At 35.8% G+C, this 22783-nt stretch overlaps 1 protein-coding gene across 1 annotated transcript in view; it reads right to left on the bottom strand.

Annotated features, from left to right (window-relative positions):
- The window catches only part of LOC117112529 (titin-like), a 138608-nt gene that overhangs the window by 37722 nt on the left and 78103 nt on the right, over positions 1-22783 (bottom strand). Inside the window, exons 81-105 of the mRNA XM_033255611.1 lie at positions 21711-22013; positions 21183-21485; positions 19993-20292; positions 18386-18688; positions 17541-17840; positions 15289-15588; positions 14347-14646; positions 13578-13877; positions 13111-13410; positions 12026-12331; positions 11156-11458; positions 10761-11063; positions 9327-9623; positions 8809-9111; positions 8126-8422; positions 7734-8027; positions 7018-7605; positions 6136-6438; positions 5264-5845; positions 4857-5159; positions 3694-4281; positions 3150-3452; positions 2763-3044; positions 1323-1625; positions 21-323 (exon numbers count right to left, since the gene is read on the bottom strand). Of these exons, the coding sequence (XP_033111502.1) occupies positions 21-323; positions 1323-1625; positions 2763-3044; positions 3150-3452; positions 3694-4281; positions 4857-5159; positions 5264-5845; positions 6136-6438; positions 7018-7605; positions 7734-8027; positions 8126-8422; positions 8809-9111; positions 9327-9623; positions 10761-11063; positions 11156-11458; positions 12026-12331; positions 13111-13410; positions 13578-13877; positions 14347-14646; positions 15289-15588; positions 17541-17840; positions 18386-18688; positions 19993-20292; positions 21183-21485; positions 21711-22013 (8367 nt within the window). The remainder of the gene's footprint in view (positions 1-20; positions 324-1322; positions 1626-2762; positions 3045-3149; positions 3453-3693; positions 4282-4856; positions 5160-5263; positions 5846-6135; positions 6439-7017; positions 7606-7733; positions 8028-8125; positions 8423-8808; positions 9112-9326; positions 9624-10760; positions 11064-11155; positions 11459-12025; positions 12332-13110; positions 13411-13577; positions 13878-14346; positions 14647-15288; positions 15589-17540; positions 17841-18385; positions 18689-19992; positions 20293-21182; positions 21486-21710; positions 22014-22783) is intronic.

The following is a 22783-nucleotide window of genomic DNA, read 5'->3' as shown; positions in this document are numbered from 1 at the left end:
AAAATAACAAGTAAACATACCAATCGGTTTCCTTATTAACACGAGGTCTGATTCTCGGCTTGGTTTGCTATTTCCGGCATCATTTTGAGCACTCACTCTGAATTCAAATTCCTTTCCCTTCTTGAGTCCATTAATGATAGTATGACATTCTGGAACGATTTTTCTAGTAGCTCTCATCCATCGCAGACCACGGGAGTCCTTCATTTCAACTATGTAGTTAGTAATTTCGGCACCACCGTCATTTCGTGGAGGGCGCCATGAGATAGAGACAGATTCGTCGTCGATCGTTAATACTTCAGGCATTCCTGGCGGATCTGGTACGTCTGTGGGATTGAATTCATCAATAAAGAAATCATAAAAAATAATCCACTGTATATCTAATTCATACATTACTGCACATACACACAATAGTCACAGTAATTTATTTATTAAGATGTTTGCCCTGTAATCATTGCGACATTAATTTGAACCTGTAAAACTAGACTTTTTATTCTCAATACTGAGAACTTAGGGATTGCAGAGTCATGCGTCCCGAAGTAGTTGCCTAGGCGATTAACACATGTATATACCGGATGTATTTTATATCTTATGCTTTGTCAATTTTAACCAGTAAACTGTAATTTTATTGCGGTGAAAAGTCAAGGAACACGTTTCGCATGATGAACATATACTATTGATTAAATGGCAAAATACTGAAAAACAAAAAAGCTGTGGGAAACAATGTCAATAACAATGACTGAAAAAGCAATAAAGATACAAATTTGATAAGCAACAGCTAAAAAGTATACGTAAATAAACTAAATTAGAATTGAATTAGTTTTAGACCCTATTAATATATCACGAAGGCTAGGTGGTCTGCGATATAGGCGATGAACGGTGTATCTGGAAAAACAGACCTAAGAAGTTCTGTGGTCTGTAGGATGGGCATATGTTTCTAAATTATAGCCCTTAGTGGTGGTAGCCTAGGGTGGTATGTAGTGACCAGTGGCGCTCTGGTCGATCGCTGACCTGGTCTGTACGTCAGTTTTTAGCACGAGTTATGCCCTTTGCTTTTTTGATAGCAGTTGCGATGGGTGCTCGATGATAATTTTTATCCCGCGAATGTCAGTACTTCTGTGCGATTCTGCAAATCAAAATCCGAAAAAACAAGTGCGTTTCATGTGCATTGCTTGGTTGTACAGAATGTTGTATTCAGTGCGTGGATGACAGCTACTAAGGAGCATTATATAATATATTGAAGTTTAGTGTATATCATTACATTTTTTTTTATACCTATTTAGAATAGTAAATAAAATATAAACGAAAGTAACATTTTGTCTTACCATATGGACTCTTGATTAAAATGGCACGATCAGATTCCAATGGCTCACTCTGTCCATGTTTATTTTGCGCCCGAATTTTGAATGTGAATTTATGGCCTTCTGGGAGGTTTGTTACGGTATATCTGGTGCCAGTCACAGATGATGATACCCGTGACCATGTCAATCTATCAGCTTCGCATTTCTCAATGACGTAATTTGTTATCTCACTTCCACCATCATCAAGTGGAGGATTCCACGACAGTAACACTGAATCTTTTGTTGTACACGAAATACCAAGCGGGCCTTCTGGTTTCCCTGGTTTATCTGTATGATTGAAAATAGAATAGTAATAAAAACTAACCAAACGTTATTAAATGTGCACTTAAAGAAAGGTATGTGCATTGTTAATTTAAGTCATTATAAAGCACATGCCCTCCGAGGTTTTAGTTGTATAAAAATATCCCGGGAGGGATCTCAACCTGCAACATCTCGCTAAAGCGATTATCATAGATCACAGAGACATACAGTATACCCGACGGTCTCACGTGAGTAGTTCATTAGGCTAGTTAAGTTTTCCTTTATTATAAGGCCCCAGCCTCTAATTCCCATTCGATAATAAATAACTCCCTAAAATGTGTATAATAGAGGCTTCAATTGTTTTATTTGTGGCTATATTATTAACATCTACCGATTGAGCCTGCGCTCAACTGGAACCCGAGCCCCCACGATAAGATAAACTCGTGGAATTTTAATAACAGATGGTTTGTCTGAAAATAAAAAAATGTACTATCATTATTAGCATTAATATTATTATTACTGTAATTATTATAATTACTCTCGATAATAATGTTAATAATAGGCCTATACTGAATATTATTATAAAATTATTATTACTGTCTCTTATACACATCTAGATGTGTATAAGAGACAGTCTTACAAGAGTTGATGACGTATCTTGCCCAACTTTGTTGGTAGCAGTAACGGTATAACTGCCACTGTCCGCACGCTCGGCTTTGCGTACCACCAGGATAGCACTGTACTCAGTTTGCTCAATACTCAATCTGGTTGTGGCTGAGATTGTTTTCACATTCTTTTCCCATTTCATAACAGGTTTTGGAGTTCCTTCGTATGGTATATCTATTCGAAACATTATTCCAGCACGCGTAATTATCTCTCTTCCTGCAGATAAATCTAATTTGAACTTAGGCACAACTGAAAATCACAAATATAGACCGTGGTTTAGAAATAATAATGTTATGGGTTAAAGGTACAATTTTGATCGATAAACGCGTCAGGTTTTGCGATCAAAATGTCTATACAAATTTAGAATATTACTATTATTACTATCATTACCTGTCTCTTATACACATCTAGATGTGTATAAGAGACAGTATATATACATGCTGATTTTTTTTTCTATTTCACAGAAACCAATATGTTATGCTAAGATGGACGGCTTACCCAATACAGTTACTTTGATTGTAGCTGAATCTGTTCCCGCCTTGTTTTCAACAGATATTCTATAATCACCTCCATCACTACGTACACAATTCTTTACTGTTAGAACATTACTATATGACGTACTTGTAGCACGAATTCTGAGATCTTCTACAATATGTACGGTATCTTTAAACCACGATGCCGTGGGTGCTGGTGTTCCACGACATGGAATTTCGAGATGGAAAACAGATCCCGCCCGGACAACAATGTTTTTACAATGGCCAAGATCAAGTTTAGGTGCAGCTAAAAAACAATAACAAAATATATAAAAAGAAATGGTAAACTTGAATATATAATAAAGAATTTATTTTGAGTTTATGACTATGTAAGTATGTGTTTTAAACCTACCAGCTGGTCGTTCAATCATAACCGGATGAGAAGAGTCGCTTGGTTCTCCTATTCCTGCCTTATTGACGGCAATCACACGGAACTCATACTTAGTATTTGTGATCAGACGAATAATTTTACAGTTAGTTCCACTAATGTGAGGTATTGTGGCCTTTGCCCAGTTTTGCATCGAATCATTTTTCTTCTCAACAATATAGCCAGTAATAGGGGTTCCGCCATCGCTTTTAGGAGGTGTCCAGGTCAATGTTGCTGAGTCTTCTTGGATGTCGCTAACAGATGGAATACCTGATTTTCCAGGGACACCTTCATTAAGTTAAACAAATACAATGAATAAGACTACAGCTGACGATCTAAGAACAGCATAACATTCATAACGTAACATCATAAGAAATATGAACATTCTACAGTTAATTTAAATCAAATATATTACAAATTATTATAATAATTATTATTAAGCTTATTACAATTATTATTATTATTATTATTATTATTATTATTATTATTATTATTATTATTATTATTATCATCATCATCATTATCGTACTGTAATCTCCTTTCGGAATAACTTTTTCGCCTTCTAGTGGTTCACTGACGCCATATTTGTTCTCGGCTCGAACTCTGAATTGGTATTCGTTGCCTTCAATAAGCTTCGGAACCGTTGTCTTTAATTCATTCAGTGATGCGGAAACTTTACTCCACATTTTTAAAGATGAATCTCGTTTTTCCAACAGATAGCAAATAATCGGGCTACCACCATCATCTCCAGGTGGACTCCACGATAACGTTACACAATCACTGTTTAGCTTCACGATTTCAAGTGGTCCTTGTGGTGGTTCAGGTCTATCGACAACTCTTACAAGAGTTGATGACGTATCTTGCCCAACTTTGTTGGTAGCAGTAACGGTATAACTGCCACTGTCCGCACGCTCGGCTTTGCGTACCACCAGGATAGCACTGTACTCAGTTTGCTCAATACTCAATCTGGTTGTGGCTGAGATTGTTTTCACATTCTTTTCCCATTTCATAACAGGTTTTGGAGTTCCTTCGTATGGTATATCTATTCGAAACATTATTCCAGCACGCGTAATTATCTCTCTTCCTGCAGATAAATCTAATTTGAACTTAGGCACAACTGAAAATCACAAATATAGACCGTGGTTTAGAAATAATAATGTTATGGGTTAAAGGTACAATTTTGATCGATAAACGCGTCAGGTTTTGCGATCAAAATGTCTATACAAATTTAGAATATTACTATTATTACTATCATTACTATTATTACTGTCACTAAATACTTTTATTACTATGTTAACTATTATTACTACCATTACGATTATCACTACTAATATTATTATTATTATTACCATCCGTCATTATCATCATCATCATCATCATTATCATTATCATATTATTATTTACTTTTTGTAACTAAATAGTGTCAATAAAATTCCTCCCTTCAACATTCTTACACATTCCTACCAATCCTTTGTTCTACCTTACTTACTTTCTCCGACCGTATACTGTGTCCTTTAGTGTGTCTAATTGTTACCAGTTACCATGCTTTTTATGTAATGTAATTTTAATAACTTATTAGACCTTGACTGTGGCAAACATACATTGAACTGATTTATACTAATATATATTCGAACCAAAGACTAACTGTTCAATTTCAAAGAAAGCCAAAAATACACAAACTACAAAACTTACCTGGAGGATTCTCAGCCGTAACAGAATTGGAAGGTTCACTAGGCTCACTTTCTCCAGCTTTATTGACTGCCGTTACTCTGAATTCATATTCATAACCTTTGCTGAGTCGAGACAATTTGAATGATGTATTCTTGATTGGTGTCAACGATGCTCTAATCCAACGGGAGCTTGTAGTTTGTCGCATTTCTACGTTGTAACTTGTAACAGGTGCGCCACCATCCCTCAATGGCGGATACCAATTCAGTGTCATTGATTCAGCTGTGATATTACTAATTTCAGGTGTAGATGGTGGGTCTGGAACAGCTGCAGTACAAATTTCAAAACAATATTATGAACAAATGAACAAATGATTCACTTTGAGTTTGAGAAAAAAATGTATACTCGTTATAAAACAAAAGGTAGCCTACCGTATTTTCCTCGTGGTCGAATACGATCACCATCCAAATGTTCACTGTCGCCATGTTTGTTACGTGCAAGGACTCTGAATTGATAACGTCTATCCTCTGTTAGTCCTTTTACACGATATGATGGCTCTAATATGAGTTCCTTTGTAACCGGATGGAATCGGTGATGACCTTCTTCACGCTTCTCGACGACATAGGTCATAATTCGTTCACCACCGTCATCTTTTGGAGGTTTCCATGTCAATGTGACGCAGCTTTCGTTTACATTACTGTATTCCAGTGGGCCTTCGGGAGGACTTGGAACGTTAAGAACCTGAACATTAAAATCAGCAGCATCAGTTCCAATTTCGTTACTAATAGTGACAGTATACGTGCCACTATCGGTTCGGTCACAGTTTTTGATCGTACAAACCGTGGCGTTACTTGAAGACTCAATCTTATATCGAATATTTGGGATAACCGTGGCTCCATTTTTACTCCACTTCACTTTTGGTGTTGGATATCCTCCAAATGGCACGTTGACAATAATAGTTGTTCCAGATTTTATTGAAATCGAATCGGGTTTTTTGTCAATCTTTGGTTTAACTGAAATGTAGAATGATCGAAACAATGATCAGAATTATAATATAATCACAATCTTACAGTCCTGTTTGTGTAATTAATAACATGTGGATATCTAGTTTATGGATCTTGAGTGACCCTATCCGAATGTATCGTCCTTGTACTGTGCTAATTCAATAAAGACTTTTGATATTGTGTAGATATTATTGTTATTTGTAATATTGGGGTAAACATTACTCTAAATCAAACTGAAATTTAAAATCAAATTCATTTTAGTACAACCTATCAAATAGCACAAATAACTTGAAGCCAACCTGATGCCTCTTCCGCTTTCACTTTTTCTGTTGGAGGACTGAATGGACCTGTACCGACTTTATTCTCTGCAGCAACACGGAACTCATAATGCGAACCTTTATTCAATCTGCTAACTCGGTACTTGAGCTCTTCCGGCTGTATATTTCCTACCTTAGTCCACATAGTATTACCGATTTCCTTCTTCTCGACAACGTAGCCTGTAAGAGGAGTGCCGCCGTCATTTGACGGTGCCAACCAGGAAAGCATCACAGAGTCGCTTGTTGTATCCGAAACTCGTGGAATTTTAATAACAGATGGTTTGTCTGAAAATAAAAAAATGTACTATCATTATTAGCATTAATATTATTATTACTGTAATTATTATAATTACTCTCGATAATAATGTTAATAATAGGCCTATACTGAATATTATTATAAAATTATTATTATTATTATTATTATTATTATTATTATTATTATTATTATTATTTCCAGTAGTACTATAGTATTACTAAAATTTATATTGTTATAATATCGTATAATTATTACCATTAAGAATTTTATTATTACTAATAACATTTTTATTCCATTTATATTAATTATTACTATTTAAAAAATTACCATTACTATTATTACTATAATAACTAGCATCATCATTACTATTAATATATCAATTATTATTATTAACATTATTATTATTATTATTATTATTATTATTATTATTATTATTATTATTGAGGAGTGGAGTAACCCATTTATTAGAAATATTTACTTACAGATGTTTATTGTGGGTGGAGAAGATTACATTACAATATCATTCTTACTTTCATCATTTTAATTACCACCATCACCCCATCAACATCGACAACAGCCTGTATGCGTTTAATACAGGAGTAACTAACCGTATTTACTCTTTAGAACTGCCGACTGTGAGTCCTCAAGTGGTTCGCTCTCACCGATCTTGTTAACAGCAACAATTCTGAATGTGTACTCATTTCCCTCTAGTAGGTTTTGTACCCTGTGAGTGCAACTAATGATTTTCAAAGGAACACGGGACCACGATGTTCTCTTACTGTCACGTTTTTCTATTATGTAATGAGTGACACGACATCCTCCATCATCTATAGGAGGGTTCCAGTTGACTGTAACTTCAGTACTGTTAACGTCTCGCAGCTCAACAGGTCCAATAGGTTTTCCTGGCTTATCTTGTACTTGGACCTTAATCTTTGCAGTCACTATATCACAGTCATTATCTACGGATACTTCGTAAAGTCCTTCGTCGGCTTTTACACAGTTCTTCACAGTCAATATAGTACTTCTTTCTGTTGTGTCAACTTTGACTCTTGTTGAAGCTTGAATTTCTTCACCATTTTTGTTCCATTTCACAGTTGGCATCGGGTATGCCCTCCATGGAATGTCAATGTAAAAAGTTGTTCCTGCTTTTACCACCATAACATCGCGGTACTTGTTCAAATCAAGTTGGGGTGCAACTATTAATGAATAAATAATAATGAACTTGTAAATTATGAAAAAGAATAAGTTACTTATATTTTATTATTGTGGTTCAATTATACATTGAAGCTAAGATTAATACGTTATTTGTAATGGCGTAACATACCTGCTAATCTAGTGACGCGTGTTGACTGACTAGGTCTACCAACACCCTCTTTATTTTCTGCTGATACACGGAATTGGTATTCGGAATTTTTATTGAGGTCAGTGACGTTATAGGAACACTCTGTTACTTGTGATGTGTTGACTTTTGTGAATTTTGAACTGAACCTTTCAGCCTTCTCGATGACGTAGTTTATTATCGGGCTACCGCCATCAGAAACTGGGGCCGACCATGTCAATAAAATGCTGGATTGAGTCACTGATGATATCTCGGGTATACCAGTCTGTCCAGGCAAGTCTATAAAAGTGTATAAGAAACATAACAAAATTAAGTTGTAATAGCCAGTTAAAAATGTAGGCGCTAGTGATGATAAACGTAAAAAAACTAAACATTACCGAATGGTGACTTAGCAGTTGCTCTATCTGATGGTTCACTTGAAGGGCCTAGCCCTGCTTTGTTCTCCGCAGACACACGGAACTCATACTGAGAGCCCGTTTTGAGATCAGTAACAATACACCGGGTATCAACGACTGCCGCTACTCGAGTCCACTTCAATGAATATCCTTCGCAGCGTTCCACAATATATCTTAAAATTCGTGATCCTCCGTCGCTTCTTGGTGGAGACCACGACAACGCGATGGCCTTTTCAGTTATGTCGTCGAGCTGTGGCGCAGATGGTGGGCCCGGTGGATCTTAAAACAGAAAGTAATTTATTTTAAAATGATAACAGCATTTAGGGCTATATAATCGATTATGATTTTAATTGTAAATATTTAAAATGTATTGTATAAATAAACTTAAAATTATAAGATCTTGGATTAACTTTGCACTAGCTGTCTTAAACTGTTCAACTATTTACGTATTCCTATACAAAACGCTTTTTTTAAAAAACGAAATCAAATCAATTCAAGGCTGGTGTGAATTCCTAGCAACGCATGTGCTTTAAAAAATCCTAATTATTTAAAAACTTACCATGCGCCAAATTCCTCTAATATAAGGTCAATTGTATAAACTGAGTGTAACAATAAATGCATTTTTACTATATTAAATAGCACACAACATACGAAACTCAGCCTACCATACGGTGGTTTGGGAAAAGTGGCTTTAGATTGTTCGCTGGCTGGCCCTATTCCTGCCATGTTTTCAGCAAGTATTCTAAACTGATACTCCAAGCCGCTTGTAAGGTTCTCAGCTGTTAAATTGTTACTATTAATCGGAATGTGATTTACTGGTAACCAACGCAACGAGTATTTATCTTTCTTCTGCACGATATATCCTGTGATTGGTGAGCCACCATCAGACGAGGGTGGTTTCCATGACAGAGAAATTGTTGTTTCAGTTACTGATGACACTTCTGGTCGTTTTGGTGGCCCAGGTACATCTGAAAATACCAAAGACCCACAAGTAATTACTAAATTAAATTTGTTTACAATATAGTTTAGCAAGAAGAATAAAAAAAACCTACAAGAATAGGCCTAAGAGAATAGATTCTTGTTATTCAATAACAAAAAAAAAAAAAAAAAAAAATAGTAATTTATATTTATTTATGTGTTTATTTCATGTATAAACATAAGTATTTGGTAGAAGGTATCTTACCATATGGATGTTTCGCTGCTTTGGGGTCACTGCTATTGCTAGGCTTGCTGGTGCCAGCTTTGTTTATTGCAATCACCCTAAATTGATATTCATTGCCTTCGTTTAATCCAGTTACTGTGTATGTCGTTCCTAATACTTTATCCACCAGACTCCAATGACCATACATAGGCTCTTTCTTTTCTATTATATATCCACTTATGGGACTACCTCCGTCGGAAGCTGGAGGACTCCAAGTTAACGTCATAGATTTAGGAGAAACATCTGACAATAGCGGCGTAGCCGGTGCATCTGGAACAACTAAAAACAATTCATTAAATTATTTTTTTGAATACTGGATTATTACACTTATGTCTATTCCCCACAAAACAAAATACTGCGGAATGCAATAAACAAAACACTATTTGACATGTAACAAAAAAAATCTATGATTAATAAAGAAAGGTTGACTAAAAAAAGTAGAGAAGTCAGAGCAGACAAGCTATATGGATTTTTTGAGTGAAAATTTTAAACTCTACGAATGTTAAGTAAAAGAAGTATTGGGACCAGGGAAGACATACATTTAGACTACGAGAAGAACTTTTTCGATGCGAGAAGACCTATTTGAAATGTTAGATCAACTTAACAAATATGTTTGGCTTGTTCGCAATCGTTATTGAAAACAAAAGGCTGCTGTGTTTGTTGGAAATAATAACTAAAATTATATAATTATCAGCCAAGAATGTGTGTTCGCTACAGATTTTTTGTACTGTACTTTAAGATATAATTAGCGAAATATAGAACCTGGTTTGTAGTTGGAGGTGAGATTGAATATCAATAACATTAGATTTGCAAGATGATTCAGACCTAATTGCTAATTCAGGGGATAAATTACAGGTAGCCTGGTAGATGTTGCAAAGGAAAAAGCAGTGGTCTAAAAGTAAATTTAACTCCAACTTTTAATATTAATGTTTATGGAACAAACATGGGTTAGAGCACAAAGTATCTTGACAGCATTATAACATCAGATGGAAAGTGTAATACTGAAATCAGAATTGCTCTTGCAAAACCCCCCCCCCCTCCTTTAATAAAATAAGAAGTATATTAAAATCTGAAAAAAATGCATAAATACAAAGCTTAGGGTATTGAAAAGTTATTTTTGGTCAACCTACAGATCTGAATCCTGGACTATTAGCAAAACTATAAAGAAGAGGTTAAAGGCTGTAGAGATGTTGTTTCTAAAGGAAGGTTTGAAGATTGCATATGTGTCTAATGACACATATTATGATAGTATAATACATACTCCAAGTATCGAAATGCACGCCATCATGTCGGGATTCAATATTTCGACATTAATTATGTCATCATCAGGATTAATCAGTGGACCTTTCGGTTTTTGGAAAATGGTCAGGGTACGTGTGTTTGTGGAGCGAAGGCCTATGAAGTGTGTATATTTACCATAAGGATGTTTTACAATGGTTGGTTCCGTTGTATCTGATGGCTCACCAACCCCAGCCTTATTTACAGCAGCGACTCTAAACTCATACTGAAGTCCTTCTCGAACATCATGAACAACTAAACTTGTATCTACTACTGGTGTTCTATTGATTCGGATCCATCGCGTGCTAAAATGTTCTTTCTTATCAACATAGTATCCGATAACTGGTGAACCTCCATCTCGTATCGGAGGACTCCATTTTAGAGAAACAGAAGTCGCAGCAACATCTGAGACGTGGATGCTTTCTGGTTTACTTGGTGGATCTGATAGTATTAAAGAATGAAGTTATCTTAATATAATATGCAACATTGACGTCAAAAAAATTATATTGATAATTTTCTTTTGATTTGCTTACCAAATGGAAGTTTTGCAACCTTTGCGTCCGATGCCTCACTTGGTTTACTTGCTCCGGCTTTGTTCACAGCAATGACACGAAATTGATAGGAATTTCCACGAGTCAATCCTGTAACTTTGAATTCTAGATTCTGAACAGGAAGCCTATTGACTTTTGTCCATTTCTTTGCCGTTGTTCCTTTTTGTTCGATCATGTACCCAGTTATTGGACTGCCGCCGTCTGATCTTGGTTTGTGCCAGATTATGGTCATCTCCATCTCATCAGTGCTTGTGATTTCTGGTTTTTCAAGTTGAGAAGGAACATCTGTTGGTAAATTAAATATTATTATAATGTTTAGAATCGACATTTTTGTTATAATAACGTACTATTCTTTGGTTATTAACAAACATGTATAACAAACAGTACTGCAATAGTATCATTATTACTATTAAACTCTATAGATTTCCTAAAATAATTTTACCCTTATTTTTTTACTTTTACTGTTTATTCTTAGATTAAGACTTTTATTATTAATTTTATTACCTCACCTTGTGGTTTAAACTTTTACGATGTATTTTAACAGAGGCCAGTGTATTCTGCATTTTAGATTAAGTTATGTATTTTATACAGATCAGTAGACACTAAAATCGATTAAAGAAGGTTTTCAAACCCCCAAATTTTCATAATGTCATATTTCATTGGTTTCGCCCCCTGGACCACATTTCGAAAGAATTTGAGCGACGCCCGACCACGACCAATTTTCTCTTGTCGAGAAGCGCGGACCCTCGGCACCACCCCTGGAAATGTTCAAAAGTATTTATATTTACAAAATAAAAGCAACAAACTATAAAATTAAATTACAGACAAACATTATGACATCTATTTTCTTACCGAACGGAAGGTTAACTTTACAGCTGACAGCCTCGCTTGGTTTACTCTCTCCGGCTTCATTTACGGCAATTACACGGAACTCGTATTTCCTATCGCAAACCAAGCCGGCAATCTTTGAAGAGATAACAGCACTAAGCTTAAGTTTAATTGGTATTTTTGTGAAACGGCCAGTGTTCAAATCGTGTTTCTCGACTATGTACTCTAGGATAGGACTTCCTCCGTCATCTTTCGGAGCATTCCACTCTAAAACCAATGAATCTGATGAAACTTCCGCGACATTCGGTTGACCTGGTGGTTCTGGAATATCTGAAAATTAATTGATTTTTAAGGGGAAATAAATAATTAATAATATAATCATCATCACTATTTCTGTCGCATAGTGTACAATTTATATTTGTAGCATCAGGTGTCCTATCAAATATTTTATGATCAAAACCCACCTCAGACCCACCATAGTTGGGGCTGAGTTGCGAAAATTTGAGGAAATGATGATGACTAGATGACCAGAAAATGACATTTTTAGTAAAATCCATCATCACCACATCACCATTATATACTCAAAATGAAGCGCCAACAAATTTCTCATGGTCTTTTATCAGGGATTTTTTGGCAACTATAGGGATCTTATTAATATGCGTGATGTGCCACAGAAAATAAAGCTTAAAAACATTGTCTTTGAGTATGTACTTTACATACTTCAAAGCCGTGATTTCACAACAAATATGGTGGGGCTGAAGTGAGAAAATTTGAGGGAAATAGTACCTCTAGATGGCCGGAAATAGCACTTTTATATAGTAAAATTCATCATCATCATCACATAATCATTATAAAGTCAAAATGAAGTGCCAACAAATTTCTCATGATCTTTTATCAGGAATCTACTTAATATCAGGACATCTTAGACCTAACTATAGCTTACTAAGCTTTAACTATACTATAATAATTATCCCAAATCCCAACTTACTTTTTCACCTTTAGCACAATTTTCTTTACTTTTTAATACGGTATTATTAATATTATTATCTATTACCACCATTGTCATCACCATCGTCATCATCATCTTATCGATATCTTAAAATATTTACCATACGGTTCTCTTGCTACAAACCGCTGTGATGGCAAACTTGGTTTACTAGGGCCAGCCTTATTTACTGCAGAGACACGGAATTCAAATTCATAGTTTGGATCTAGTTTCACTGTTGTAGTTGTAACACACTGATCAACATTGGACGCCTTTGTCCACCTGTTAGCGAAGCTATCTCTTTTCTCAATCAAATAATTGCGTATAGGAGAGCCACCGTCATACGTTGGTGGCGCCCAAGCTACTAATGCTGACTTTGAAGTGATATTAGACACTTGCGGTGCGTTTGGAGCTCCCGGAGGTTCTGTAAAATTAATATATTTAGTGCAATTAGGGCCTATAGGTCAATTCAAAGTCTGAGTCTATGATTATGGTTAAACTGTGCTGTATGGCATGGACGGCATATGTTCTTCATTCATTAACGTATATAAATTAGGTGATTACTTGTCTAGTGTGAAATGGAGACCTTACCGTATGGATGTTTTGCTTTGAATGATCTTGATTGTTTGCTTGGTTTTCCAATTCCAGCTTTATTTTCAGCGGAGACTCTAAATATGTATTCTGAGCCTTCCACTAAACTCTCAACCTTCTGACATGTACCAACGACACACTGTGCCGATATAATCCAGCGGGATCCAAAATCTTGCTTGTGTTCTAAAACGTAACCAGTGATTGGCGAGCCACCATCACTTGATGGGGGTTTCCAGGTTATGGTAACTGATGTGGGACTAATGTCACTGCATAACGGCGCGTCTGGTGCACCAGGAGTCGCTGTCGATAAAAATGAAATGAGTCAATATCATCTTCAACAAAGTACTGCAAGTAAAACGACTTATGATTTCATTTATTTCTTACCAATTACGGTTCCTATTTGAGCATTGTTATTATTATTATTTATCTATTTGTTATATTGTGTGTACGGTGCCGCTACGCAGCAGACATTATTTGAACATTATGTACTATGATTGCGGCCTATAAGCTTTGGAAGCTTAACCACAGCTCCACTATGTGTGAGCGTTTCAGTTAGTTGCATGAGAGAAGTTCCTGGGGTTAGAACTACACGTCTATCCTATAAGAGGACTCTGTGGTCTAATGGGTATCGTACCCGCGTTGACAGTGAGAGTTTGCAGGTTGGAATCCCGCAGGTTGGAATTGCCGAGATGGTTATCATTATTGCGTTTAATTGTTCACAACTATTGTAGTTACATTTACAAGTAATTATATATTTACAGAAACTTACAGTATGCAGGTTTCACAATGACTGGTTGTGATGGGTCACTTGGCTTTCCTGCACCAGCCTTATTTTCAGCTGTGACTCTGAATTCGTAGTCTGCATTCTGTCTAAGGTTTGAGATAGTAAGTTTTCTACCCAAAACCAGATTCCTGGTAGCCATCACCCAGGTTTTATTGGTCTCTCTTTTTTCAACAATGTAGCCGGTAAGCGGACTGCCACCATCCGAATCAGGTGGCGACCATGTAATGCTGACTGACGTCGCCTGGATATCAGAAATTGATGGTACACTTGGTGATTCTGGTACATCTGTGGTGGATATAACACATGAATTATGCATTAGTATTACCATTAATTTTGAGATTGTCGATGAGTATGTATTACTGTTAGTCCTCTCTTGTTTTAATTTAGAAGGCACAGAATAATTTCAAACAAAACGTGGTAACGTATACGAGTTTGGTATTGAAGAACGCTCATTGTAAAAGGGTCTACGATCACAAGTGGTGCTATTAATTTCATTAGTGTTGAAAATTTGCAAAAACTTAACTGAATTTGAAAGGTTCAGGTTCAAAAACTGTCGTAAAAATGTAATAAAGAATCGTATTTTTACGTGAAATCAACCAATCTTTTTATCCAACTGCTTTTATTTCACGAAAATTCCCTACTTATTCCATAAAATTAGAGTAACTATTTTCAGTATTTCACAGTAACTAAACATTGAGTTATTACAGTCAAGGTCAGGATTGAAATCATGTTTAGGCTACCTGCCTTTATATGAAGTATTATATTTATGTTCTTCTTCATTATATGTGTGAATTTCATTGGACTAATTTTCAAATAATCACTTCCAATATTTAAGTATTTTAACAAATTTTCCTTTCAACAAAGAACATACAAAATATGGAAATAAAAAACCACTTATTGAACACATATGTTATAAAATAAACTCACTGTACGGTGGTCTGGCGACTGTGATCCTCGAAGGATTACTAGGTTCTCCAACTCCAGCTTTGTTTTCCGCTGCTACACGGAATGTGTACTCTTGGTCTTGTTTCAGACCACTAGCTGTAAATGTAGGTACATTAACATCCCATCGGTTTATTCTGGTCCAGGTATCCAGGGCAGTTTTCCTATCTATTACATAATTTGTAATTGGTGCTCCACCATCTGAGGCAGGGATAGCCCAGTTAAGTGTCATTGATTTACCTGACACATCTGATATCATCGGCGTTCCAGGTGCATCAGGCAAACCTGAAAAAAAATATTAATATCAATATTATTCATAGTATTCAATGAACATTTTGATTGGATATTCCTCTTAAAAATATATAATGTAAATTGAAAAGGAGCACATAAAAGAAGATAAATTGGCATTGGTGTATACACCTTATACAAAAGTCAACATTATTAATCAAACCAGTCAATATTATTGATAAAGATAATAACAATAACAATGCCAGGCAATTGAAAACGTTATGTTGGCGCATCTTATCAACTCAATATCCATCTACATCGACCCACTCGAAAAAAACGTAAGATTCGCATTGGAACAACTTTCCCAGCACAACCCCACAGCCTTCCTGGACACCAACATCACCATACAAGATAACGACTGACTACAGTTTACAGAAACCCTACCTACACCAACCAGTATCTGAACAGGTCTAACAACCCCCTTCAACACAAAACTAGTGCAGTGCGTTCCTTGGCTGACAGATGTCACTATATTGTTTCCGACCAACTTAAGCAACAAGTAGACTAATTACAACAAGTTACTATAATTGCACTGTTGATAACATCATAAAACAGGTCAAACAACATCAGAACATCAGAACAAACAACAGGGTTTGGCCTCCTTGGTTCCCGCGTTTGTTCTAGTTTAGAAACAAGTGAAATAAATAAATGAAATGTAGTTCTATAAGTGTACCATAATATCTGAAAGGTTTTTCTTATAAGACAAGGCATTCACTCAAAGCTCACAACATCGACGCCTCCTTCGAACCCATTAACAAACTTCTACAACATCTAGAGGGCCTACATCCAAAGAAAAGATTGGTGATAAAGGAAAATGTTGTGCCATCTACAAAATTGGATGTTGTTAAGTCTACATTGGACAAACGGACAGACCATTTAAAACCAGATTAACAGAACATAAAAAAGATGTTGCAGATAACGCAGAAGGTTGTCATCACCAGCGCTACACTACACTTAAATGAAATAAATTAAAAAAAAGACAAATTAAATAGTAAAAGATCCTTTTTTAGGCAATCCTTATATTTAGTCAAGAACTTTGCCTCCTTAATAAATATTGGGAGCTGGTTCCATAATAATGGTCCCCTACCAGAAAAAGATAATAGCCAAATTTTGCTAGTAGTAAGACTAATGCCAACAAATGTTAAAAGTATAAGATACCGTACTGTTTCCTTAAGAGCAATATTGTGCACCAATAAAGAGATTGTTTATAATGATTACATTGTAAAATAATGTTACTGTAGTTATTTACATTGGATAATAATCTTTGTCATGATAAACAGTATACAGCACCATGTAGTTTAGTGGGTTTCTCATGACAAGCTATTACATAATAGGTGTTAAATGCCATTTGAGTTTAGTCTTTCATGACATTTGCAGTTAAGTGTGTCTTTGCTGACAAAAACAATACAGACTTGCAGTTGAGTGGTATTTTAATTTTAAAATTTCATATTGTTTGTTATAATTTCAAAAATCTGAATACATCACAAGGTGTATTATGTCCCCAAAAGGCAAAAAGCTAAAAAAGCGCATTTTGAAAAAAGTGTTAGTTGATTGGTTTCTTTTCATGACAGGGCAGAATAGGGCCTAGACATAATGGAAGCGGTTTGATACAGCAGAAAAGATTTGGTTTCCCAACCTCGAAGTCGGAGTTTCAATCCCTCGCTCTGCATTTCGCGGTACCTGGTGGGGTTGCCTGCTCCTGCGCCAATGTGGCAGCAACACTTAAGCATGTGGACCAATGACCAGAGAAAAAACTTACAGCGCTTCGTATCGGTAAAAAAAAATTCGCTATATAAATCACCACATTAGATTAATTCTTCGCCATGCATTTCGCTTGTGTTCTTTAGAAAGGCACCCAGTAATTAAATATGTAATAAATATATATAATATAATAAATATGTATTGCTTATAAATCGATTGACTATTCATTATACATAACTAAAACTCACAGTATGAAGATGTAGTCTTGACAACTGTACTAGGTGAACTTGGTTTGCCTTCTCCTGCTTTATTGGTAGCGACTACTCTAAATTCATATTCAGACTCTTCCATTAATCCGGTAACGCAGTATTCTGTCTCAAGGACAGGCTCCCGATTAACCCGTAACCATCGTGTACCGAACATTTCACGTTTTTCCACAAAATAACCTAGAAGTTTGCTCCCGCCATCATCAGCTGGTCCCCATTTGATACTGATGAGATTCTCTTTTATTTGTGTAACATTTGGTACTCCTGGGATGCCCGGAACATCTAAGAACGGTAGCAATATAAACACTTATGAAGATGAACACTTTGTAATGGCATAGGCAGTTATATTGGGGCAGGTCCAGTCACCCCCCCCCCCCCCCCCCCCCCCCCCCCACCCACCACCACAATCATGCAAAATCTTCACTCTTTTTAATTTCCTGTAATTATTCGCTACCATGGAATATAGATACTTGAAAGTAATATTATCACCATTACGTACATTTCATAGATTATGCAGAATATAGGTGTATCATTTTACAGTAGAGTATATGCACTGATAATTGAGTTTACCATGTCCAGTCCACATAACGATCACTATTAACATCATTACCCATTTTAAGTTTCAAACTTTTGAATAGATTTACTGACGTAAAGATAAACGTTCCAGCAAAGCCCATGATTATTATAATAATAACTTGATAATTATGATAATAACTTGATAAAGATCTCATAGATTCTGATTTTCTTTGTTAATTGTGGCAAATTGCATACTAATTCTTTGTATTATATATAGTGTTAGATACAAAAATAAGGCAATATAGTATTACCATAAGGTGGTTTAGCAATGACTATATTCGTTGCATTACTTGGAACACTTTCACCGGCTTTATTGACTGCAAGGACCCTGTACTGATATTCACCCATGTTCTGCAATCCTGTTACACTAAAAGTAGTATTTTTGACAGGGTCTGCATTCAGCCTGGCCCATCTGGTACTATATCGATCCTTCTGTTCAACGATGTATCCAACAATTGGAGACCCACCGTCTGACTTCGGTGATTGCCAATTTACTATCAAGGACGTACTGTCTATATTGATTGTTGTAGGAGTGTTTGGTTTATCTGGTACATCTGAAATTTAACAGATTTAATATTTATTTCGAGGTCACTTCAACAGGCTATTGTTCAGTAACAGTAATTTCACTTTAATTTCTATTGCTTCTTTTGATTAAAAATCACAGAGTGAAAATAATTTCAGCAGTTATTGAACTTGGCAAAATAAATACTGGTCATAATAATAGTTGGGACAAAATCAAAATACTATTTAAAGAATCAAATTCATTTAAAAGGGAAAATCAAAGCAATTGAAAATAAAGTGAAATCATCGCCATTGAACCGTAAGAAGGACTACGAACACTCGCCGATACGCGATTTTTTTCCCGTACAAAACATGTGCATGTAACTTCACTTGCAGCCGATACACCGTGTCTTTTATTACATTACTGTACCACTTCCGCTGGTAAACAGACAACGGGTTTACCGTCGCTTCAAGAAGGATGAGAAAGGCATCGTGAAGATACCGAAGCAACAGAAACCAAGAAAGTAATTATTTCTCTTTAACTAAAAACGACTGAGTTAGATACTCATGTGTATGCTATATATATCTATTGACACATAATCAAGTGTTTTGTAGGGCTAGCATTTGATTGCCCCTTGTACGTTCATCATGACTTAAATGTTTACATTGCGTCCTATTTGGTTAATGAACAAAGACAAATGTAAATAACAATGTTGTCAATTGGTAATTCGTTTACAATATTATGTAGAGTTTAAGGAAACTTATGATGCTATAAAATATAAAATAAAAGAAAAGACTGCCTAATATCTTTGGATAAGAAATGCACTTTGATTGTGTTTTGTGTGTTTTTCTTATAATTATGAATATGAATATATTTGTCCATTTGTTACTGTTGTACATTATCTTTTTCATATGTATTTTATTTTTTAAAGCTTTAAAAAATAAATATATACTCTAATATGACATAGATATTCATATTACTTTGCGACTAAGGACAATTTAATGATCTCTTTTCATCAATTTTCTTGAATTCTTTATGAGACTTAATTTTTATTATTTACAAGAATTTAAAGTTTGGACTCCTCTCTCCTTTAAGTAACGGTAAGGGCATCAATTTCATGGAAAGAATTTGGGCTTTTCACTGTTTAAAGGTTAGATGACCGAAGTGTTTTGTAGGGCTAGCATTTGATTGCCCCTTGTACGTTCATCATGACTTAAATGTTTACATTGCGTCCTATTTGGTTAATGAACAAAGACAAATGTAAATAACAATGTTGTCAATTGGTAATTCGTTTACAATATCTATTTTTAAATTCTCACTATCTATATTTTAAAATGCTGAATATATGTCACTAACTGTAAGGAGGTTTGGCTTTGATACAATCAGAACTGCAGAATCTTCCACGACCAGCTTTGTTTTCGGCAGCAACTCTGAACTCATATGTGTGTCCTTCTCTCAAATCATCTACTTTGATTGAACACTCTTTTTGTATATTTCTATTAACACTGCTCCACTGTGTACTCTGTATATCCTTCTTCTCAACAAAATAACCCAAAATAGCGCTACCACCATCTGACTGAGGGCACTTCCACGATAAGGTAAGAGATTGGCCAGTGATGTCTGATGCAACTAGTGACATTGGTGAATCAGGAACATCTGTGATAAAAGCAAGCGATATCAGCCATATTTCATAATCATTAAGGTCATAAATAAATACATGTTACCAATGTTCGGCTTAAATAATCGGCTTTCAATTAACGTTTTTTTTTTTTAGGACAAAAGTGCCTGGAACATCCAGGTCAGGGCCGGACAATATTCCTTGAAGTTTTCGAGCCTTCTTCCTTTTATTTTTAATTTATAATATTGTATAAAGGTGGGGCTATAGGCCTACAAGCAAACATAATAGTGATAATGGCAATGCCAATGGTACTGGTAATGGTAATGATAGTCATTGTGATAATGATAATGGCTGTCATAATGACAATTAAAATAATAAATATTAATAATATTAAAATTAATAGTAATAAATGATTTAAAGTAAAGTCGTTGTTCCTATGTGAGAAAATATAAAAAAATTGGCTGTCCTCCTGGAGACCTTCAGCAGCGACAGTGCAAGGCCAGCCATACTGGCAAACTGGGCAATATACAAAGAGTATATTGCTTTTAAGATGTATTCATGAGACAAAAGGATTGAATTTCTCTTCTGAAAGACGGTGTTCCCTAATTTGTGGCCCTTTCTCTACAGGGAGATCACCTTGGCTACACCTAAAGCCGGGTAGCTACTGCGCCCGAAGGGATCGTTTTTAATGACGATATCTTCAAACTGCGACGGACAATCAGCAGACGGCGTCACGTCGTCTAGCACTCACAGAGAGTGGAGTTGGATTCGTCGTGCGACGGTCCTATGACCGTCCTACGAAGCAGTGAGTGGCCGGCTTTACTTAAATAAGTATTTACTTAAAAGATGCCTCAGCAAATACACAGACATAAACAATCAATGTAATGATTAAATAAAATATACTTGTTTTTTAAAAAGTTTTTATTACCATATGGTGACTTGGCAACTTGAAGATCACAATTCTTGCTATATGGTCCTATTCCTGCCTTATTTTCAGCCGCCAAACGGAACTCATATTCAAAGTTTTCTACTAGATCACTTGCACAAAATGTAGTATCAGTCCACATGCTACGGGTAGCTCTCACCCAATGTGTAGCTTTAGTTTCCTTCCTTTCAATTACGTAGTTTATTATCGGGCTTCCGCCGTCAGATTTTGGAGCTGACCAATTTATAGTAATACTAGTTGCTGTAACATCAATTACTGCAGGTTTTCCGGGAGCTGATGGTACATCTGAAAAAACGTAGAAAGGGAAATTAACTATAAAACCAATGCATCAATCAAGGTTAATGTCCTCCACCCAAAATTACCTACTGTCAATCATGTAAGGAATGTTTGTTTGAATTTCCAAAATATTCATTAGCATTTAGAGGATATTAGATCATGTTGGCTTTTGTAACAATAAAATATTAAATTTTAATCTCTTGGATATTAAAGGCAATAATATACCGTACTTACTGTATGGTAGTTTGGCAAACATTGGTTCAGAAGACTTTCCATATTTACCAAGACCAGCAGTATTCTGTGCTGCAACTCTGAATTGATATTGTGAACCCGGGAGTAGATTGTCTACCTTAAAATCTGTTGTCATGATCGGGTTTGTATTTACTGTTGTCCATCTTGCCTTCCTTGTATCAAATTTTTCAACGAAGTACCCAGTGATTGCTGAATTTCCATCTGATTCTGGTGGATTCCACGTTAATTGCATCGATGTGTCTGTAATGTCTGATATTTCTGGTGCATCTGGTGATCCTGGGACATCTATATGAAGAAGAGTAACATTTCATAAAATATTTAAATAGAGCAGGTAAAAATAGAACAGACTGATGGGCAGAACCATTAATGTCATATAGTTAGAGATTGAGCTATACAAAAGTTTCAAAGTAACGTCTGTTTCCCCTAAGGATCAGTTCGAGTGGAGTAGCTGTGCAGGGTAAGGCACGGGATCCGATAATTACAACATTAAAATCGGCTCAGGGTTCGGTAGGTAGATCCAAGTCTTCTCGGATAAAACCAAAAGGTTCATATCCACATGTACATATCTGCATTGTAAAACTAAACGGAACCCATCACGTCTCTCGGAAGAGATACCCGGATGCTATGATTAATTTCAGCCACTGTCGCTGTGGAATGATGTGAACATTAATTTTATTTATTTATTTATTGAATAGGATTTATATAGCAAGAACTGAAGTAAGAAAATTTATGATTATGGCACCTCTAGATGGCCGGAGATGGCACTCTCAGACTTAAATTTGAATATAATTTCTTTTCTATTTTTAAATAATTTTGATAAATTTAGGGAAGGAGAGGGGCAACACCACTGGGAATTATAGTGCAGCACAGTCTACAAGCACAGATACGTTAGGCAGGGGCGCATCCAGATGTCTGAAAAGGGGCCTGAAAGGGGGGGGGGAGCCGATCGAGGTAACACCACTCTAGGGTCCGGGGACACGCCCCCGCGAAATGTTTGCTTTTAAGACGCCCACAAGTAACCTTTGAGGCGTTTTAGGCGATAATTTATTTCCTTT

Source organism: Anneissia japonica, unplaced genomic scaffold (assembly GCF_011630105.1).
Source record: "Anneissia japonica isolate Jap-2015-1 unplaced genomic scaffold, ASM1163010v1 scaffold2991_len510020_cov192, whole genome shotgun sequence".
NCBI lineage: Eukaryota > Metazoa > Echinodermata > Crinoidea > Comatulida > Comatulidae > Anneissia > Anneissia japonica.
This window is presented reverse-complemented; position numbering and strand designations above follow the sequence as displayed.